At 40.6% G+C, this 21,205-nt stretch overlaps 1 protein-coding gene across 1 annotated transcript in view; it reads left to right on the top strand.

The window, feature by feature from the left end:
- Positions 1–21,205, top strand: part of LOC144686374 (double-stranded RNA-specific editase 1-like) — a 309,081-nt gene that overhangs the window by 158,282 nt on the left and 129,594 nt on the right. Inside the window, exon 3 of the mRNA XM_078551506.1 lies at positions 6,018–6,044. Coding sequence (XP_078407632.1) covers positions 6,018–6,044 — 27 coding nt within the window. The remainder of the gene's footprint in view (positions 1–6,017; positions 6,045–21,205) is intronic.

The following is a 21,205-nucleotide window of genomic DNA, read 5'->3' on the forward strand; positions in this document are numbered from 1 at the left end:
TCTTGGAGTTTTACCCTTCCCTCCCCATGGCATCCTCTGAAATTTGTGACTTCTACCGCCTAGAAGAACAGGAGCAACCAGCCGAAGGGAACACAATCACGCCCAAGTTCCCTTCCAAGTCACACACCATCTTGACTTGGAACTAAACTGGCGTTCCTTCACAGTCGCAGTGTCAAAGTCCTGGAACTTTCTTCCTAGTGTGTGTGCCCATGCATCATAAGGACTGCAGCAGCTCCCACCGAGCAGCTCAAGAAGGTCGGTCACCATCACCTTGAGGACATTTAAGGATAGGGAATAAATGCTGGCTTTGCCAGTGATGCTCACTTCCCATGAACAAATTTTTTAAATCCTCTGTACCGGTGAGTTCTCAGTCACACTGCTGGAGAGAGAAAAGGCAAATTCAGAAGGGTGATCACTTCCGAATCACCATTACACACCGCTGGACAACTAGCTCAAAGTAACGTTATAAAGGCTACTGATGATTCTTCATGTCCCAGGAGATGAAGATAACTGAGGCTTCTTCATCCTTAGGAAATATTGTCACTTTTGAGATGCACACCAGGACACTGAAAAGAAGTTTGGAAACAGTGACCAAGCACATTTGCCTCAAAAATTCTTCACAGGTGTTGAGAAAACTAATGATTAATTATGATTACATACTTTGACAAAGTTACATTGGCAATGTGCCAGAAACTTCATAGTTAAGCTAAGTTGATATAATTCTGAAAGGTTTATAAATCTTGAGAGTTGTTAATTCAGCATGGTGGCAATGTAGTAAGAATTTAAAACTTAAGAGGCTTGGTGGGTGAGCAAGTCCAGATTTCTCTTGTGGTATTCTCCGCTATGTACCTGGGTCAGTTGCGCCCAGGATGCTGCCCATTTCTGCACTTTTTTCAAAAAAATTGTGTTGATCTGTTTGGCCAACCATTCCAATTATACCAAGAATATTTTTAATAAACATGCAATTTTGTGAGTTATCACCTTATTTAAATACTTCCTGTGTATGTTTGGATTGGCATTTTTGAGCATTTGTTAGCTGTGATAGTTTGGGATGATTAACTAACATACGTATTTACCCCTACTCACAGAATCACACCTAACTGATCATGTCCCAGATACCAACATCACTATCCCTGGGTATGTCCTGTCCCACCTGCAGGACAGATCCAGCAGAGGTGATAGCATAGTGGTATACAGTAGGGAGGGAGTTGCCCTGGGAGTCCTCAGCATTGACTCTGGACCACATGAAGTCTCATGGCATCAAGTCAAACATGGGCAAGGTTATCTCCTCTCTCTTTGCTCCCCCCCCACCACCATATTTCCTCAGCTGATGAATCAGTACTCCTCCGTGTTAAACAGTACTTGGAGGAAGCACTGAGGGTGGCAAGGGCAAAGAATGTACCCTGGGTGGGGGACTTCAACTGTAGCACCACTACAGACTGAGCTGGCTGAGTCCTAAAGGACATAGCTGCTAGACTGGATCTGCTGCAGATGGTGAGGGAACCAACAAGAGGTAAAAACATACTTGACCTCAGCTTCACCAACCTGCCTGCTGCAGATGCATCTGTCCATGACAGTATCGGTAGGAGTGACCACCACACAGTCCTTGGGGAGACAAAGCCCTGTCTACACATTGAGGATACCCTCCATCGTGTTGTGTGGCACTACCACCGTGCTAAATAGGATAGATTTTGAACAGATCTTGCAACTCCAGACTGGGCAACCATGAGGCACTGTGGGCCATCGGCAGCAGAATTATACACTACCGTAATCTGTAACCTCATGGCCTGGTATACCACCCACTCTACCATTACCACCAAGTCAGGGGATCAGCCCTGGTTCAATGAAGAGTGCAGGAGGGCATGCCAGGAGCAGCATCAGGCATACCTAAAAATGAGGTGTCAACCTGATGAAGCTACAACTCATGCTGTTTGGCATGCAAGTAGCCCTAAGCAGCAAGTGATAGACAGATCTAAGCTACTCTCCACCCAATGGATCAGATCTAAACTCTGCAGTCCTGCTAAATCCATTCGTGAATGCTGATGGATGATTAAACAACTCATTGAGGAGGAGGCTCCATAAATATCCCCATAATCATGATGGGGGGAGCCCAACACAGCAGTGCAAATGATAAGGCTGAAGCATTTGTAACAATCTTCAACCAGAAGTGCCGAGTGGATGATCCATCTCAGCCTCCTCCAGAGGTCCCCAGCATCACAGATGCCAGTCTTCAGCCAACTCGATTCACTCCACATGATATCAAGAAACGGCTAAAGGCACTGGATACTGCAAAGGCTTTGGGCCCTGACAATATTCTGGCAATAGTACTGAAGACCTGTTCTCCAGAACTTGGTGCGCTCCTAGCCAAGCAGTTCCAGTACAGCTACAACACTGGCACCTACCTGGCAATGTGGAATATTGCCCAGGTCTGTTCTGTACACAAAAAGGACGAATCCAAGCCTGCCAGTTACCACCTGATCAGCCTACTCTTGATCATCAGCAATGTGATGGAAAGGGTCGTCATCAGTGCTATCAAGCGGCACTTGCTGAACTATAACCTGCTCACTGATGATTAGCTTAGGTTCTTCCAGCGTCACTCAGCTCCTGATCCCATTACAGCCTTGATCCAAACGTGGCCAAAAGAGCTAAAACCCAGAGGTGACGTGAGAGTGACTGCCCTTGACATCAAGGCAGCATTTGACTAAATGTGGCATCAAGGAGACTTAGCAAAACTGGAGTCAATGGGAATCGGGGGAAAACTCTCCACTGGTTGGAGTCATATCTAGCACAAAGGAAGATGGTTGTGATTGTTGGAGGCCAATCATCCCAGTTCCAGGACATCACTGCAGGAGTTCCCCAGGGTAGTATCTTAGGCCCAACCATCTTCAGTTGCTTCATCAATTACCTTCCTTCCATCATAAGGTCAGGAGTGGGATGTTTGCTGATTGCACCATTCGCGATGACTCAGCTACTGAAGCAGCCCATGTCCAAATGCAGCAAGACCTGGACAATATCCAGGTTTGTGCTGACAAGTGGCAAGTACCATTTGCACTGCACAAGTGTCAAAGACCATCTCCAACAAGAGAGAATCTAACCATCACCCCATGACATTCAATGGCTTTACCATAACTGAACCCCCACTATTAACATCCTGGGGGTTGCCATTGATCAGAAACTGAACTGGACCAGCTATATAAACACTGTGGCTACAAGAGCAGGTCAAAGGCTATGAATCCTGTGGCAAGTAACTCACCACCTGACTCCCCAAAGCCTGTCCACCATCTAAAAGACACAAGTCAGGAGTGTGATGAAATGCTCTGCACCTGCCTGGATGACTGCAGCTCCAACAACACAAGAAGCTTGGCACTATAGGACAAAGCTGTCCCCTTGATTGGCACCACATCCACAAACATTCACTCCCTCCATCGATGCACAGTGGTAGCAGTGTGTATCATCTACAAGATGTACTGCAGGAACTCACCAGGGCTCCCTAGGCAGCACCTTCCAAACCACCTAGAAGGTGGTGTAGTGGCAATGTTCCTGGGCTAGTATTCTGGAGGCTGAGGCTAATGCTCTGGGAAAAAGAGCTCAAATATCACCATGGCAGTTGGTGGAATTTAAATTCAATTAATAATCTGGAATTGAAAAGCTAGTCCATGAAGCCATTGTCGATTATCGTAAAAACCCATCTGGTTCACTGATGTCCTTTTAGGGAAGGAAATCTGCCATCCTTACCTGGTCTGGCCTACATGTGACGCCAGACCCACAACAATGTGGTTTACTCTTAATGCTCTAATACTTCCCTTCAGTTTCTAACAATGCACATTGTATGTTTTTCGGAATGATATGACAAAACTAGAAAATGTTCAATCGCTTTGTATTTGTTTTTTAAAGCAGTCAAAACTAAGTATGGGTGGGTGTTGAGGGTACAAGAGACCCACCTCAAACATGATAGGCTGCACTGTTTACACATCTGTTGCAGCTTTTGTTTGTCTTCAACTTGCACACATTTCCTTCCTCAGCAATAAAGCAAATTGTATCAGTGCATAAGCATTTCAGTTTCCATCTTTCTGAAAATGCTTTGAGTACAACTTAGATGACAATTTCAGTAGATCCTTAATTAAATGTTCCAATACAAGTCAGGCATTTTTCACGTCAAAGAATATCAAATTGAGAGACAGTGTTTTTCTTCTTAATCAGAGTGCTTTTCAGTGGAACTAAATTTTGAAAGCTCTTGGAAAACAGAAGGGTTCACCTATGTTAATTATAATACATAACAGATGTGAGGCAACTTATGAGACAGGCACATTTCCAGAAACCAATCACGTAGCACTGAATTCAGCAATCTCTTAGAACCGCTTAAACCAATGCTGCCAGGCCAGTGCCTTTACCACCCTCTCATTACTGTCGAGATGCCATCATTCCAGCAGTCAGCTGAACGCCACACTCAAACCAGTCCTGAGCCTCTGATTCCTCCTCTGTCGTGGTGTCAGACTACAGGACCACATGATGCCAAACTCCAGAAACTGCAGTTTTATTAGCATTATCAAAACTGCTCTCCCGGGTGTGTGCTAAACCATCTCCCTCACCACCACCTCTCATTGCTACATATAAAATAAAGAGCTCAACTTGAAGGGAAAACTTAATGGGACCTTGGGGAAAGAACAGGGGTTTTGGACTAACTGGCCTTTCAAAAGAGCTGGCACAAACTCAATGGGCTGAATGGCCTCCTGTGTAGTACTACTTTATGATTCCTAATATTCCATGAACAATAAACTCGGAACTTGATCTCCATATGCCATTGCAATAAAAACTAAATTAGATTTGTTCAATCACTGTAAATCATTGGCACTAATGTTATCCCCCATATGGCATAGACTGGCTTGTAATGATGTTAAAGTTGATCTTCCAACTCATCATGAAATCTGCTACCTGTTGTTGATCCTTTTGTAAATTAAACATTTTTCAGTTAGTGTTTAAAGCTGAATACTGAAAAAAGAATTATCACATCATTAGCGAAACAAGACAAATAATATGCTAAGTGGGAAGTTAATACTTAGAAATTGCACACTGTAGTTTATTAATATCAAGTTCTAAATTTTTCAGTTGAATGTTTCAGGTTGTTAGATAATTATTTCAGTACCTGCCTCTATGTAAAGTACACTTGCCGAAATCTATATTCTGTCCTGTGAGGGAGAAAGATCACTTTCTCATAAATGAACACCAGATAACATTATCTCTCATGGCTGAGGCTATTTCTAGGTCCAAAAATGTTCGTGTGAATTGGTCCCTTTTTTTTTACAAAAAAACTTTAAAAGTTGCATGTATCTTTATGTAGATCAAAACATTTAAATGCAATGTTAATTATAGTAAAACATTGTTATTATGCAGCCCTTAAATTCTTCATAGTATAAATAGAATATAAAAGCAAAGGGGTCATGCTAGAATTTCATAATTTACTGGTTAGGCCTCTGTTGGAATATTGTAGATAATTCTGAGAACCACTGTTCAGAAAAATGTAAAAAATGAAAGGGTGCAGTGGAGGTTTAGCTTGATGTTACTAGGGATGAGAGGGACTTCCCGTCATTTGAGTCGATTGGGAAAATCTGATTCCTGTGTGACTGGGTCATAGAGTTAAAATCATTGGCAAAAGATCGGGAGTGGAGATGAGGATTTGTTTTCAAGAATTGTCAGGATCTGGATCACTCTATCTGAAAGGGTGATGGAAGCTGATTCCGTGAATAAATTTACAAGAGAATTTGAAAGTTACTTAAGGATGAGCAACTTGCAAGATTATGGACAAAAAGCGGGAGTTTGGGACTAAGCATGACTGCCCTTTCAAAGAACCAGCACAGGCATGATGGGCCGAATGGCCACCGTGATTCTGTAAAATAATCACCATTTTAAAAAAAGATGGTAGTACTAATTAGATTTTAAGCAGCAGTAGGGTGGGCATATTCTGGTTATTCTGCCTGTACATCAAAAGCTAACTGTTCTTTTCTTAACCTTCTCTTTAGGAAGCCGAAACAAATTCGTGGCTGAAGGTATGTGCTGCAACAATTACTTAAAACTTGTGCTGTTTTTATGTCTGGATTTTTCTAGATAATCTTTATGATTTCACTAAAATTCAATTTTGCAGAATGGCCCATTAATCCCAATTTATTTTGTATGGGTATATTGTTCTCCACTTCAGAAAGCAGCATGATCTTCTATTATGTGGAGAGGGCCAGTTGTTGAATTTTGAGTTCATTTCCTGGTACTGACGCCTAGTGCTAGGGTTAGTGCACTGTTTGAGACACTGTTGAGGTGGAAAGTTATGCCAAGTTGTAATCTGCCTGTACTGGTGGAGAGGATCTTGCTGTTCTATCATGAGATGGTGCTAAAGTAGGAAAGTATGGCTGTCTGACACAAAATTGGCCATTAAGTTCTGGAGGAATGGGAAAAGGAAAATTCTAAAGGGGGAGCCAAAGGCAGTCACAGGGGAGGCTCTTCTGGGACATTTTTGAAGGTGTGTGAGGGGTGAAAAGACAAATAATTTTATGGGAGCACCTGGGAACACAAGTGCAGTGACTGTAGGCTTCGGTCGGGGAGTGAGTAATTATCCAGTGTCAAAGTGCCTGGAAATGTTTGACAGAAGAATGTCAGGCACAACTGTTAGAGCAGACCTGTTTTTTTTTAAAAAAAAATTAAAATGAAGGTATGTATCTTGAAGTTGATTTGTGAGGGCACAGGAATTGGCATGTTTTGGCAGCAATGAAGGTGATGACCATGGGAGAAGGCACTAGCCCTCGAGACCTGAATCAGTGCTGTGAAATTCATGACAGAAATTCAGAACTGATATGCTATCATATATTTATTCAGTAATGTTTTTAGAAGCTGTCCAGTAGGGGAGTAATGACAAAAACATTAGGGGATACTCAAGAAACAAGTAAATGCTCAGATTGTTCGAGGGATGAGCTTCACTGGGCAGAACAGACTTTAGTCCTTGACTTGTGTTAATTACAAAATACAAGGAGCACCTTAAGAATGCATTGATTTACTCTGCAGCCGAGCTTGTACGTTATGGATACACAGATGTGCCTGTCCCATGGCCTGAATTTAGAAATTCAAACCTGGCAAATGTTTGCAGCACCCTCCCCATTTCATCTTCCATCTTTTTGAAATTTTAATTCACCAACTTAAATCTACTTCCTGGGAAGGATCTTTTTTTTTAAAAGTTACAGCTGATTGTGACTGCAGCAACATTGTTTTCAATGCCAGCTGGCAAGCTAAAACATTACTAAACTTCTGCACAAAATGTTGTCGTCTTCTGCACCTCAGATCCTGCTGATGAGGACTTGGGGACTTTTACATTATCTGCCATTGTTTTTACAATTTACAAAGTAAACATTTCCATGGTCCAGTTGCCATCCATGCTTGACTAAGTTATGTAAAAGGATTTTAGTATTATTGTTTAAAGATTAACTAAAGAAGAATGGGAATGGAAAATAATAGTTTTTTAAAAAAAAGACATTCATTGGTAAGTGCACTGCATGGTATGATCATGATTTGCGTAGTATAGGAAAGTCCCAAGTATGGCCTGTGGTCTGATCTAATCTGGCCAATCTCAGGGCATGTGTTACAATTCAGTAGGTGTGTTACAGTAGATTTTGGTGTTATCGTCTGCAGACAGGAAAGCTCAACTTAGGCTATCAGTCTGATTACAGCTACAAGGTATGTATGATAGTCTTCCTCTTGGATATGATGGTCCACCTGGAAACATAAACCGCCAACGCCAATTTTCCATCTGTTCTCGTGAGGTACTGGAGGGTATTTGGAACACAGGATGAGCCTCTGCCTGCAAAAGAGTTCAGGGAAAATTGGAAGAATGAAATGAAGAACTAAAGATTGGGTTAGAACTTTATTCCCATTTGACATAATGGAAATGGACTTTGTTTAACTAAAATGAGCTTTGTATCTCAGCTGGCCTTCAAGAAGGTTTCAAGTCTAGACACAAAATTGCCCGGTATTCAAGGTAAATTTGGAATCCCCTTCTGAGAGGCAACGCTGCAGTTGTCAGCATTTAAAGCTGTGCAAATGATCAGGTAGCATTGTGATGTGAGGGGGAAGGAGGGATGGTGGCATGCTCAAGACCTGAGTGATTACGTTGGAGTTGAGGGGAAAACAAGTTAGGTTTCAGAAGTGATACGTAGGGTGCAACCCTTTGTCATGACTCACTGGGGATAGGGCGTTGCAATATCAAGCCCCACAGCTCCCCGAACCGTGACAAACGTGAAAAGGTTTGATCAACCCACCTAATTGTTTAAATTAAGTCAACAGAATACGAGCACCAGGTTTGTAAACTTAATAAGTAAATAACTGTTTATTGAACAAATTGTCTTTAACCAGTGGCAAAAGAAAGAAACATGAACTGCTAATTTCTAACTCTATAACCTAAACTCTACCCCTTCTTAGATCCCTATACACACATAACAAGACACATGAGACACACAAAATATGGATTTTAAGGGTGGGATAGCACCAGTTCCAGAGTACAGGATTCGATGGGTTGATTTTGATCGATGCCTTCCAAATTCATTTCAGTTCTTTGTTGATGACACGAGATGGTCTTCCAGCACTTTCACTCTTTTGTTCACTGGTTGAGCACTTGCCTTTCAGTGTCTCTAGCAGTGATTTTCCCCTTTGCTTCTTAATAGGGGTTTTCAGAAAGAGAGAACAGGCTGTAGAGAAATGAGGGGAAAAAAAGCCAGCTAACTATCACTGTAGGATTACTGGAATCTTCCACACAGGAGAGAGCGGTTTTAGGTCTTTTTCCTTTCAGGCTAGGAGCTATTCTGCTGCACTGCTGTCACACAAAACCTGGTCATCTGGTCAGGAGCCAATTAAAACATTTGCCAGGTAGCTCCCTTAGTCCAGGACTCCTTTCTAGCACCATCCTGTCTTTGATGGCACGCTCTGTCCCAGGATTACAAGATTGTATATGTGTCTCATCCTGTTCTAGTGGACATGCCTTTCAAACTGCAGCCATTGTAATTTTAATCCACAGTGCAACAGAAATAATAAGATATGTTCTTCCACCTTAAAAGTGAATGACACCTCAAACCAAGGAACATCAAGTTTTGACATGCATGTCCAATTTGTAGCTTTTGAGTGGCAGTTGTGGAGTCTCCACTTTCTGACCATACAGTAGATAGTTCTCTGGCTTGTCTTCATTCAAACCCTGATAAGCAATTGAGAAATGTCTCTTGAATTTGTCCCAACGGGTACCCTTTCTGTAACATTTTTTTTTTAGTTTTATTTTACAAAAAGCATTACTGCAGTTGGGACAAAATTGGTAGTGACCTGCAGGAAGGTGTTATTACAAAGTTAAGTTCAACACACAGCAGGCTAGCATATGTTGTGCATTTGTAGCTGTTTTTGTATTGTAGGTTCAGAAGATGGTAAGATAGAAAGATGCTGGGAGCGATTTAGTGTTCAAGCAAGGAAATTGATGCCACCACATGAGCAATTGATGGTCAGGTTCCACCAGCTGTCAAGTCACATTGCCTGTCCTTGAAGTCATATCCTTTCAATTGGATATATTCACTAAGAAACGAATGGCCAAACAAAAGTGCTAGACGAAAGCTTTAAACCTGCTGAGTGCTATAATCATTGGCACCTGGGCCATCACTCCAAATGCTGCCTCAAGCTTTCGCTGTACAATGTTGTTAATGTTCACTGCAGTCAGCAAGTACAGTTCCCACCCCTTATAGCGGCTGGGTTCATCCTAAAGTAATTCATATGTGATAAATGATGACGGATATTATCCTTCGGAGCAAAGGAGTTAATTGTTGACAGTAAAATTGCCATTGAATGCAAAGGCATAAAATCCTACAAGGCTGTATCTTCAGATATTTCTCTGAACATCACTCCAATAATCTTTTTCAAGGAAAAATGTTAAGGATTTCTGAACACACAGTAGCTGACTTTGTAATTGGAGCTGCTGTTTTTACAGTTGCTTTTGAAGCTGGGTGGTGAATTATGATGCTTCAGTGTTTTGATTTGCTATTTGGCCACCCCACAGAAAAATGGGGATGTTGAAATTCAAGTTAAATTCCAAAAATATTCAGCAGCCCAGCTTCAAACCAGTGTAAAATTGGCAGCTGTCAACAATGGTATAGCTGCCAAACCAGTTTATGTTACGGATGGAACTTGTTTTTATTATTATTCATTCGCGGGATGTGGGCTTCGCTGGCTGACCCAACCCTAGTTACCTGAGAGAAGGTGGTGGTGACCTGCCGCCTTGAACCGCTGCAGTCCATGTGGCGTAGGTACACCCACAGTGCTGTTAGGGAGTGAGTTCCAGGATTTTGACCCAGCGACAGTGAAGAAATGGCAATATATTTCCAAGTCAGGATGGTGAGTAACTTTGGGGGGAGCTTCCAGGTGGTGGTGTTCCATCTATCTGCTGCCCTTGCCCTTCTAGATGGTAGTGGCGTGGGTTTGGAAGGTGGTGTCTAAGGAGGCCTGATGAATTCCTGCAGGGATTCTTGTAGATGGTACACATTGCTGCGGCTACTATGCATCGGTGGTGGAGGGAGTGAATGATTGTGGTTGTGGTGCCAATCAAGCGGCTGCTTTGCCCTGGATGGTGTCAAGCTTCTTGAGTGTTGTTGGAGCTGCGCTCATCCAGGCAAGTGGGGAGTATTCCATCACACTCCTGACTTGTGCCTTGTAGATGGTGGACAGGCTTTGGGGAGTCGGAATGTGAGTTACTTGGGACAGGATTCCTAGATTCTGACCTGCTCTTGTAGCCACAGTATTTATATAGCTAGTCCAGTTCCGTTTCTGGTCAATGGTAACCCCCCAGTATGTTGATAGGGGCTTCAGTGATGATAATGCCATTGAATATAAAGGGGTGATGGTTAGATTCTCTCTTGTTGGAGATGATCATTGCCTGGCACTTGTGTGGCATGAATGTTACTTGCCACTTGTCAGCCCGAGCCTGGATATTGTCCAGGTCTTGCTGCATTTGGACATGGGCTGCTTCAGTATCTGAGGAGTTTCAAATGATGCTGAACATTGTGCAATTATCAGCAAACATCCCCACTTCTGACCTTATGATGGAAGGAATGCCATTGATGAAGCAACTGAAGATGGTTGGGCCTAGGACACTACCCTGAGGAACTCCTGCAGTGATGTCCTGGAACTGAGATATTGGAACCTTCATTAGAGTCAACCGAAGTCATAAGATCTTTTTAATTCTGCTGGTTTTCTGGTGTGTTGATTGAGTTGATATCTGTTCCCTAACCGACGGCGCAGTATTACTTGGAGCAAGCAAAAGACGTTTGCATTTTGTGCAGATAAATTTCTCTTCCTCTCGACGATGTGGTCTCTTTCTGACTGGGCAGTAATTTGATGGAAAAAACCAATGTGAAGTTTGAACACATGCAACATTTTTGTGGTCCCAGTGATAGGAACAGTAATGTGTACAGTAGAACTTCACTTGTCAAAATATTTCTGTAGTATATTTTTAATATTACAAATTACAACGTGAATTGAAATTACATGCTGCGGCTGATATGTAGTTCTTTTGTCTTGGCGTCAGGAGGTGAGGAAGAAAGCCAATGTATGAATCTGTCTGGAAATTCGTTGTTGTGGGTGTGGGTGGGTTGTGGTTCATTGCTTTATCTTAACCAGCGCTCCTGATTGATTAAATTTCCTGTATTTACCGGTTGTTTGTTGCAAGTGATGACTTTTTTTCTTGGTAATATTAATGTGTGTAAGCTTGAACTGGGGAACGTTTTAAAAGGAAGTCAACTGTCTTGAGATTAAAAACTGCAATAATTTTAACTGCCTGACCATTCTGAAGAATGGATTTGACCTTCAGAGGAAACCTAATTTTTGCATTCCAGAAAATTGTCGGAGGTGTTGGGTTTCCCTAAGGAGTACAGTTATATGTTTTTGACTTTCCATTTCCAGTGGCAGCTAAGAAAGGGCTTGTTAGGGTTCATACCCATCATTGATCCTGTAAAGCTACAAAGATTTGGTGCTCTTGTTTTTTTGTTACACTTTAATTATTGTGTCAGTAAAACATTAAATGGTTAAATTTTGCTGAGTTTCTTCTTCCTTTCTGTGTAATTAGCGCATTTAAAATAAGTTTGAATTGATTTTTTGACCTTTTAATGTCTTTTTGAGTGGACAGGAGAATGTGATAGGCGCTTCATGCTGTGTTGGGTGTAACACTATCATGAAGGTTAATTAATTGTTAATCCTATGGCGTACTATTGAAGCCAAGTGTAATGGTTTATGAAACAAAAACAAAAATAGCTGGAAAAACTCAGCAGGTCTGACAGCATCTGTGGAGAAGAAGACAGAGTTAACGTTTCGAGTCCGTATGACTCTTCATCAAAACTAAAGAGAAATAGAAATGAAGTGAAATATAAGCTGTTTAAGGGGGTGGGACAGGTGGAGCTGGATAGAGGGCCAGTGATAGGTGGAGGCAAAGGGAAGATTGCCAAAGATGTCACAGACAAAAGGTCAAAGGGGTGTTGACAGTAGTGATATTAGCTAAAGGATGTGCCAATGGTGACATTAAGGGTAGAAAGCAGGATGAGCAAGTGACAGATGGCCCTAGTGCGGGTGGGGTGGGGGGAAGGGATCGAAATAGGCTGAAAGGTAAAACAATGGATAGAAGTAAATTTAAAAATAATAATAGAAATAGGTGCAATGTTCCAGTGAAGCTCAACACAAACTGGAGGAACAGCACCTCATCTTTTGACTAGGCACTTTACAGCCTTCCGGACTGAATATTGAGTTCAACAATTTTAGATCATGAACCCTCTCCTCCATCCCCACCCCTTTTCTGATCCCCTTTTTTCTAATAATTAATATATTTTTAAAATATATTTTTCTTTTCCCACCTATTTCTATTATTATTTTTAAATTTACTTCTATCCATTGTTTTACCTTTCAGCCTATTTCGATCCCTTCCCCCCACCCCACCCCCACTAGGGCTATCTGTCACTTGCTCATCCTGCTTTCTACCCTTAATGTCACCAATTGCACATCCTTTAGCTAATATCACTACCGTCAACACCCCTTTGACCTTTTGTCTGTGACATCTTTGGCAACCTCTTCTTTGCCTCCACCTATCACTGGCCCTCTATCCAGCTCCACCTGTCCCACCCCCTTAAACAGCTTATATTTCACCTCATTTCTATTTCTCTTTAGTTTTGATGAAGAGCCATACGGACTCGAAACGTTAACTCTGTCCTCTCCACAGATGTTGTCAGACTTGTTGAGTTTTTCCAGCTATTTTTGTTTTTGTTTCAGATTTCCAGCATCTGCAGTATTTTGCTTTTATCTGTAATGGTTAATGTTTCAGTTCTGAAGAGACAAGGGTCTATTTGTGGGACTTTTTGCAAGTTTGAAATGTTGGAAGAAGGCCCAGCATATGGTAGAGATTCCTGTATCTGAAGGATGCAGTGGTCTCTGAAAAGTGGTGTTAGATTTTGGATTTCTCCTCCCATGTTATGTTTCCCTCATTTTAATAAAAATGTTTTTCCTGACAAATCTGACATTGTGTATGTAAGTGCACCTCATGTGTGCCATGGCTACGCTTTGCATATGACTTTTTAAAACCTGTATAAGGCTGCCCATATTCCTTCAGCACTTCATCGCTATGGTCAGGATCATTTGTGAGAATGAGGGACGTTTTGTGAAAACCCAAAATTGATGGGCACCACATCATACATTGATATTTTGACCATAATCCTAAGCTTTAGTTGAAGAATTATAAATGACGACGTGTTTAAATGTACATAATGGACTTCAATTGTTGCAAGACTGAAGCTCTTAAAGCTCACAGTAACCTTTGTATCACGAAGAGTTGTGTGGTATTCTAAGGGAAATTAATTAAAATCTCATAAGGAGCATTTGAAATCATGCTAAGCCTATCTAAAATCCATAGAGTTTAGCACTTTATTGGTAAGTGTCATTTGTTAGATTCATCTTTCTTTCCCCTTTCTCCTTCTCCCTCCCTGCGTCCCCCCCGTCCCCCCACCTCTACATACCCCTCCCCAACCTCGTGCTGCAGTTAGCTGTTTGCAATGACCGTGCCCTCACTCAGGCTAACTGATTTGTACAACCTATGAACATTTTTGCAGATATGTTTGTCATCCTGTAGGCATGCTTAAATATGCCACCTAATCGCCCAGCCATGAGCTTCTGAAAATGTGTGTCATTTGCTTGTTCTATTTAACATTAATTCAAAAATGGCAATTGTGTAAGAGCCATTTACAAACTTTTTTCCAAATTAAAATAAATGTTAGATAAAGAAAAGACTTTGTAACTTAATGAATTGGGCAGCCTGCATCTGTGCATATCATTGGATTGTTTGTATTCGTGAGGAGCAGCCAGCTATTAATCACATTCTGGTGTAAGTGATTTATCTCTGCCAGAGGCTGGTGCTGCCCTCTACACACAGTCATGTATTTTGAGCATATTTCCACATGAATTGGCACATTGCCTTGGGCACTTCATTAAAGGGCAAAAAAATATTTGATAAGGCTGTCAGACCTTCAGAAATCAGACTTCAGAATAACCAATGGTAGAAGGCAAATAAAGCAACACAAAGGAGCGTGGTTAAGGTAACAAATGAGGTTCCAAGTAACAGGATTCAGCAACTGAAGATGTTAAAGACTATGTACATTGATAGCTGCACCAGGCAGTCTGGTTTCCAGCCTTCAGGCATTGATATTTGTCATTAATAATGAGATATATTTTAGGGTGATGTATGAAGTAAAAGATAACTAACTTGAGTCAGATCACTTTGATTTCTTGAAATGGATTTTTTAATTCCATTTTGTGCTATTTTTGGTGGGATTTGAAGTACATTACTGCTGTAAATACAAATGCAATGATGGTATTTCTGAGAAACAGTAGCTGTGCTGTTTGGTCTTTAAAAAAAAAACCCTACCTGCAGTGTACTGTACAGTGACAACTGTGTAGCATCCCAAAACTCAAAACATTCAAATAGGCTTCTGTGAAATAGAAAGCAAGGTGAATTCTGTCCAAATGGAACTCAAGGCGCTACAAAATATTGTAGATCAAATAAAATCTAGAAAATCTAAAATAGAATATGAATTGAGTATGAACACCAAAAAAGACACAGACAGTGGTAGTTAGAAGGAATACATTAGAAGAAACTAGAGTCAAGATTGAAGTGGATGGTGTCACACTGGAACAAGTAGATAAGTTTGTATATTTAGGGCAAATGATTACACAAGATGGCAAATGTGATGCTGAAGTTAGAAGCAGAATAGAGATAGCCAAAAGTAAGTTTGTGCAGATGAGGGATGTGTTGACAACAAGAAAACCTCGAGCTTGTAACAAGGAAAAAAAACTCATAAGATGCTACGTCCTATTCACTTTCCTGTATGCCTCAGACACCTGGACAATAAATAAAGATCTGTGGGGAAAAAAATAAGAGGCCTTCGAAATGTGATGCTAAGACATATGCTGAAATTTCCATGTGCAGACCATTAAGACAAATGAAGAGGGGGTTTGAATTGCAAGAGCAAAAAAGAACTCTGAAAAGTGACATCCAGACGTGAAAACGTCAGTATTTCAACCATTTGATCAGCGGTGAAAAGCTGCAGAGATCTCTTCGAGAGGGCAAAGCAGAGGGCAACAGAAAGAGGTCGACCTAGGTGTAGTTACATGACTTAAAGCACAGATTGTTGCAGATTGGTTGGTTGCAGATGAGCTGCAGTGAATGGGTGAGGAGGCCGCAAGGTAGGCGAGCGTGACATACCATGACATCAGATCTCATGGTAGGAGTAACTACTGGCAGCAGCAGCTGTGTAAGCTGAAGTCTATCCCTGAAAGATCTCTCACGACTTTTCAAGGGAATCATTTAAGAGGTGTTTTTGGATGCTGAGGATTAATTAAGTATTTATTGGAAGGAGTGTACAGTATGTTTCTTGTCCAAAAAAACTTAAGCATTGTTGTACAAAAATAAATTCCCTTTCCTTGCCATTAGAAGCTTCAAAAATCTCAGTTTAAGGAAACAGTTGAACAAACATGATGACTCCAGCTGAGCTATGCAATTAATTCTCATCCCAACACAGTTGCATATGTAGGACTCTGCTTACCTTGAGCAACAAAACTGTTTGAAAATGCCAGTCTTTTTTTTTTGGCAGATACAGATGAGACTCAAAACAAATAGATCTATAAGGATTGAGAATGTTTAACCCAGAGTGATGCTAGGGAGATTTGAGAGACGTGGGTGATCATTATGAAGACGCATCAGCAGAGTGAAACTGGCTTTTGTGGTGCCCATAAAAATGATAACCAACAAGACATATGCTGCCACAGAGATGTTAATTCTGTACAAAATTGTGTACTTGATTATCAGGAGCAAATTTAAGGATAATCTTGTAAACTGCAATCAAAATCACCTCAGAAGTGGAAGATCCTTTCTCACAAAGCTCTTGGATTTATTTGAGGAAGCACCAAATCAAATGCTGTTGGTAAACCTTGCAGTGTAGTGTATCTAGATTTCTATAAAGGATTTCATTCCATTTTGAGTGCAAGGGCAGCAGTTAAACTGCAAAGTTGTCGAATCCTGGGTAAATCTTAGAAATTGCTTAGAAGTTAGAAAGCAAAGTTTACTTGTTAGAGGAGTTGGAGGCAAGAGGGTCATAAGTAGGATGCCCCAGGGATAAATGTTGGGAGCATTACTTTTTAAATTTGCAGGTATCAGACTTGGAGAAGGGTTGCTCAGAAGTTAGGGAGGTTCAGTGCTTAGCACAAAATAATTTCTGAAATGGTTGGTTTGGAACCCTGGAGACTTTGCATTGTTAGTGTACAAAGTTCTCTTAAGGTCAAGGTTTTATTTCTTTGTGGCTGAGTAGGAAGAACCTAGATCTAATCCGTGCTTTTTGTACTCTGGGTATCCTTGATGGAGTATTACGGTATGTATCACTTGAATTGTTTCTAAGCTGTTCAAATTTCCAGCACTAATATGCCTTAGATGGTGCACAGTATTTACCTTTTCATGCTTTTTTCCAACTCTGGGAAAATACTTGTAACTTCTCCATGCGTGCTATCTTGAAAACACTTTGCCCTCAGTGCCATTTTTACAGTCTGATTGCATTTTCAATTGTTTTCTGCCCAAATGTGATTTAATGAGCCATGGTGATGTGAGGGACCTACAGAATTTTTGCTGATAACTTATGTAACAAGAAGTTCAGTGGAGTCTGTTTTGGCTAATGTTCAAACCATCATTCGTAGTTGAGATGAATATGGCCAGTTCCTAGCATAGTCATAGAGAAATTGTTCTTGTTGATCTTGACTAATATTGCTTTTAAAACAGCACCGAGTTTAACAGAAGTATGAAGTAATGTTCTGCTTGGTTACATAGTTTTGCTTATATCTATCTAAGTTGTACATACATGGATTTTGTGTTTCTATACTTCAATGAAGTATTTCAATATTTCTGCTGTAGGGCATAATCAAGGGTAAGTAGAGTCATTTACATTAAAAAGATCACCTTGGGGGAGAAAAAAGATAGCTTGTTCCCTGTGTGTTCATGCACACACTGGACCAACTGCTTTTGCTCGGTTGTGCCTACAGTCATCTATTTTTTCAAAGACTGCATTTGGTAAATGTAAGAAATTTGATAAAGTTCTGCAGCCAATATCACTATTACTAAAAATGTGGCTAAAATTGTAGAACAAATTTCATTCAATGAAGCTATATTAGGAAGACATTTTCTTCACAAGGTCCAAAAATAGAGTATGTCAGTATAATAAGATTGTAAAAACCGAACGTAGTGAATCCTTTTTATTTATTTTGGGATGATCCTGAACAAAGGTATTTAATCATGGGTAAAAAAGGGAGCTTTCCCAACTTTTCTTTATAGTACTAAAATATTGTTGTAAAAGTGCAATGATTACTTTTGGATTCACGATTTATTGCGACATTAAAATGCTTTGACATTGGGATGTTATTTAGGTAGAGTTCTGATCTTGTGAAATACAAGAAAATATCTCACTGGAAAATTAGTTCTACTTGAATACACAAATGATCATATTTTCAACACTATTGGACTGTCTAACCTCATTCCGTATCCCTACATCAGTGGGACAGCAGACATGAAATAACTATATTCTACCTCTTTGTCATAGAATTACAGTTTATTATTTCCTTTCATTGATTAAAAGATATGGCAAGCATTTAACCATCTTATCGCACCAGCTTTGACAAGGGTATGTTGCAGTCTGTATAGAACACATCACGTGATTCAAGCCACTGTATTACTTTAATCTACACTGAGTTTATGCAAACGTTGCAAAGTGGAAAAAAAAACTTACAGCCCTGTAGTAGATCTTAAAGCTTTGCTTGAAGGAGGTACATTGGTGTAGCTTATAAGACTGTCAGCAGTCAAGGTGATAAAGCTGAGAATTTGCTAATTGGTGACCTGATACGGGCCATTCAGTCAGATCTGAGGAAAAATCTAATGGAGAAATTTGTGACCAGTTTTAGAAAAGGTTGTATGGGCCTGTAGCCATGATCCTGTTCCGTCACTGCACTACCCAGCTCAGAGCATGGCTTGATTAATGTATCTGTGACCAACGTTTTTGCAAACATTCCCTGCCCGTGCTTTCTCCTTCTGATCTTGGTTTGCTTCCCTTTAGGACTCTTTGAGTTATATCTATAATGAGAGGAATTGTCTTCAACATTATACTTCAGCAAAACTAAAATCGTTAAATGTTCCCCACCCCATCAAAAGAAACATGGGAATATCCTGTTTTTATGAGGAAGTTGAAACATGGCAATTAACTTGAATTGTGAACGCAGAATGGATTTTGTGTGAAATTAATCCACGTCAGTTGGATCTGGAGAAGAAAAGAAATCCTCTACCCTTTCCAGCTAGTGTTTTCAGGGTTTGTTCAACTTTTTTTGGAAAACTGGTTAAATGGCAGTTTAAGGTCTCCGCATAGCCAGAGACGATAAAACTCCCACAAATAAAATGAGCCTGATATTTATGGGGAGAGAGTGGGGGAAAGGTGACGAAGAGTCTGGCGACTCTCAAAGATCCTGCTTAATTTGGTGGCTGGACCTCTTGGTTTTGTAACTTCTGTTTCCCACTTGGCAGCTTACTTGCAGGCATTCAGGTGGGAAACGCTACAGCAGGAGGCCGCATCCAAACAACCTTTGGGAGAGTGCTTTGTAGTTGGATTGCAGGAGTACACTATGAAACTGGAACCAACAGCAACCAGGTGTTCCAAGCCCTGGGAGTCTTGCCCGGCAGTCGTTAAATTTAAATTGGACTCTAATTGTGCTGTGGCAGCCTGATTAAAATATGTTAATGAAGTGTCCTGCTTCTCCAAGGTGGGGCCCTCACACTGCACATTATAGACAGGCATGTATGCATTGGGTTGGGAATGAAGTTCCCCGTATTTCAGGGTTCAAACCCTTCTCCTGCACTTCCTCCCCATCCGTCATAGGGTGTTAATACCGAGGCCCGTGTCTCCTTTATTGGCAGGGGTCATAGAATTCTCAGGTACAGAAAACAACTTGCCATATTTGAATCACGAGGAATTTATAAATAGATGAATTCATTTAAGGTGAGGAGGATCTTTATTTTAGGGTGATTGGTATATGATTTGCAGAAAGAAAGAAAACTTGCATTTATATAGTGCCTTTCACAGCCATAGCATGTCACAGCCAATAAAGTATTTTTGAAATGTGGTCACTGTTCTAATGTAGAACAGGCTTATCACTCTGGTCTTTATAGGTTCACATTTCCTGTATGTGAGGCGTTTCCAAAGGACTATCAATTCCAAATTAGCCCTCTGAAGGGAAATCGAATACATCAGCTCTCAAACTTACTATTTTAAATTTTCATGAAGCACTATTCAAGCAAACATCAGTGTTTCAAACATTCCTTTTGTGGCCATTTCAGGAGATTAAAGTAGATTACTCAAACGTTTTTAAAAAAAAACTTTCTTCTGTCACTGTTATATTTGATCATTGTTGCTTTACTAATTGATTTGATTAGCTGAATTTGGTCCCACAACTCATTGTGTAAGAGCTAATATATCCACCATGTATGCTATATACCTATTATAATTATTTTTATTAAGCAGTGGGTTTTCATATTGTGACATAATTCTAGGGAAACTCTGAAGGTACATACATTCTTGCAGTGATAATTAATACTATCTGGCTGAAACAGTGCAATATTTAATGTTACCAAAAGATCACGTGCTCTGCTGCTAATGCACAGAACTGTCAGAACATTTCAGCTTCTATAGATCTTCTAAGGTTGAAATGAATTTAAAAATTAACATGTTGGACAAGAACCCTTTGGGTGGAAATATCCATCAAGCAGCAAGAACTGAGATGAAAAGAGAAAATGCTGGAAATGCTTAGTAGACCAAACAAATTGATATTTTGTCAGAACTGGGTGGGGGGGGGATAAAGAATCTTGCATTTCTATGGCACCTTTCACAACCACCAGATATTCCAAAGTGCTTTATAGTTCATGAAGTAATGTCGTTCAAGGCTTCCCAAACGGTGGGTTACAGCCCACAGTGGAGCGAAGCCCCCTCCCCCACAACTCACTGAGGAGCCAAAACATTCCCCCAGGTGCTCAGCAGGTGTTATGACCGATGCAGTTGGTAAAGCAGAGTTATTTAAAAACCCCAGAGGGAAACTTTAAACAACTGTCATAACCTATAATTTTAAGTGTGATGTTTGAGATGCGACTCTAAATTCAGGAATCAGACCATCCGTTCTCGAGGTTTTACAGTAAACTGAATGAAACATTTTATTAATTTACACAGGTTTAAAAATATATATATATATATATATATATATGTCTACAAATTACTACTATCATAACTTTTAACAAATTCCCAAACTAATCTCCGTTAAGGCAGCAGCAACCCATGGACTTAACCAGGCACCAGGCAAATCATTTTCATCTTACAAATTCAAAATGAGGTTCTTTTCAAAACAAAAACAGAATTACCTGGAAAAACTCAGCAGGCCTGGCAGCATCGGTGGAGAAGAAATCAGTTGACGTTTTGAGTCCTCACGACCCTTCGGCAGAACTGAAGTATAGTTAGGAGAGAGGTGAAATATAAGCTGGTCTAAGGTGGGGGGAGAGAGAAGTTGAGGGTGGGGTGGTTGTGGGGATAAGCAAGCAGTG

This window comes from Cetorhinus maximus, chromosome 11, assembly GCF_964194155.1.
Source record: "Cetorhinus maximus chromosome 11, sCetMax3.hap1.1, whole genome shotgun sequence".
Classification (NCBI taxonomy): domain Eukaryota; kingdom Metazoa; phylum Chordata; class Chondrichthyes; order Lamniformes; family Cetorhinidae; genus Cetorhinus; species Cetorhinus maximus.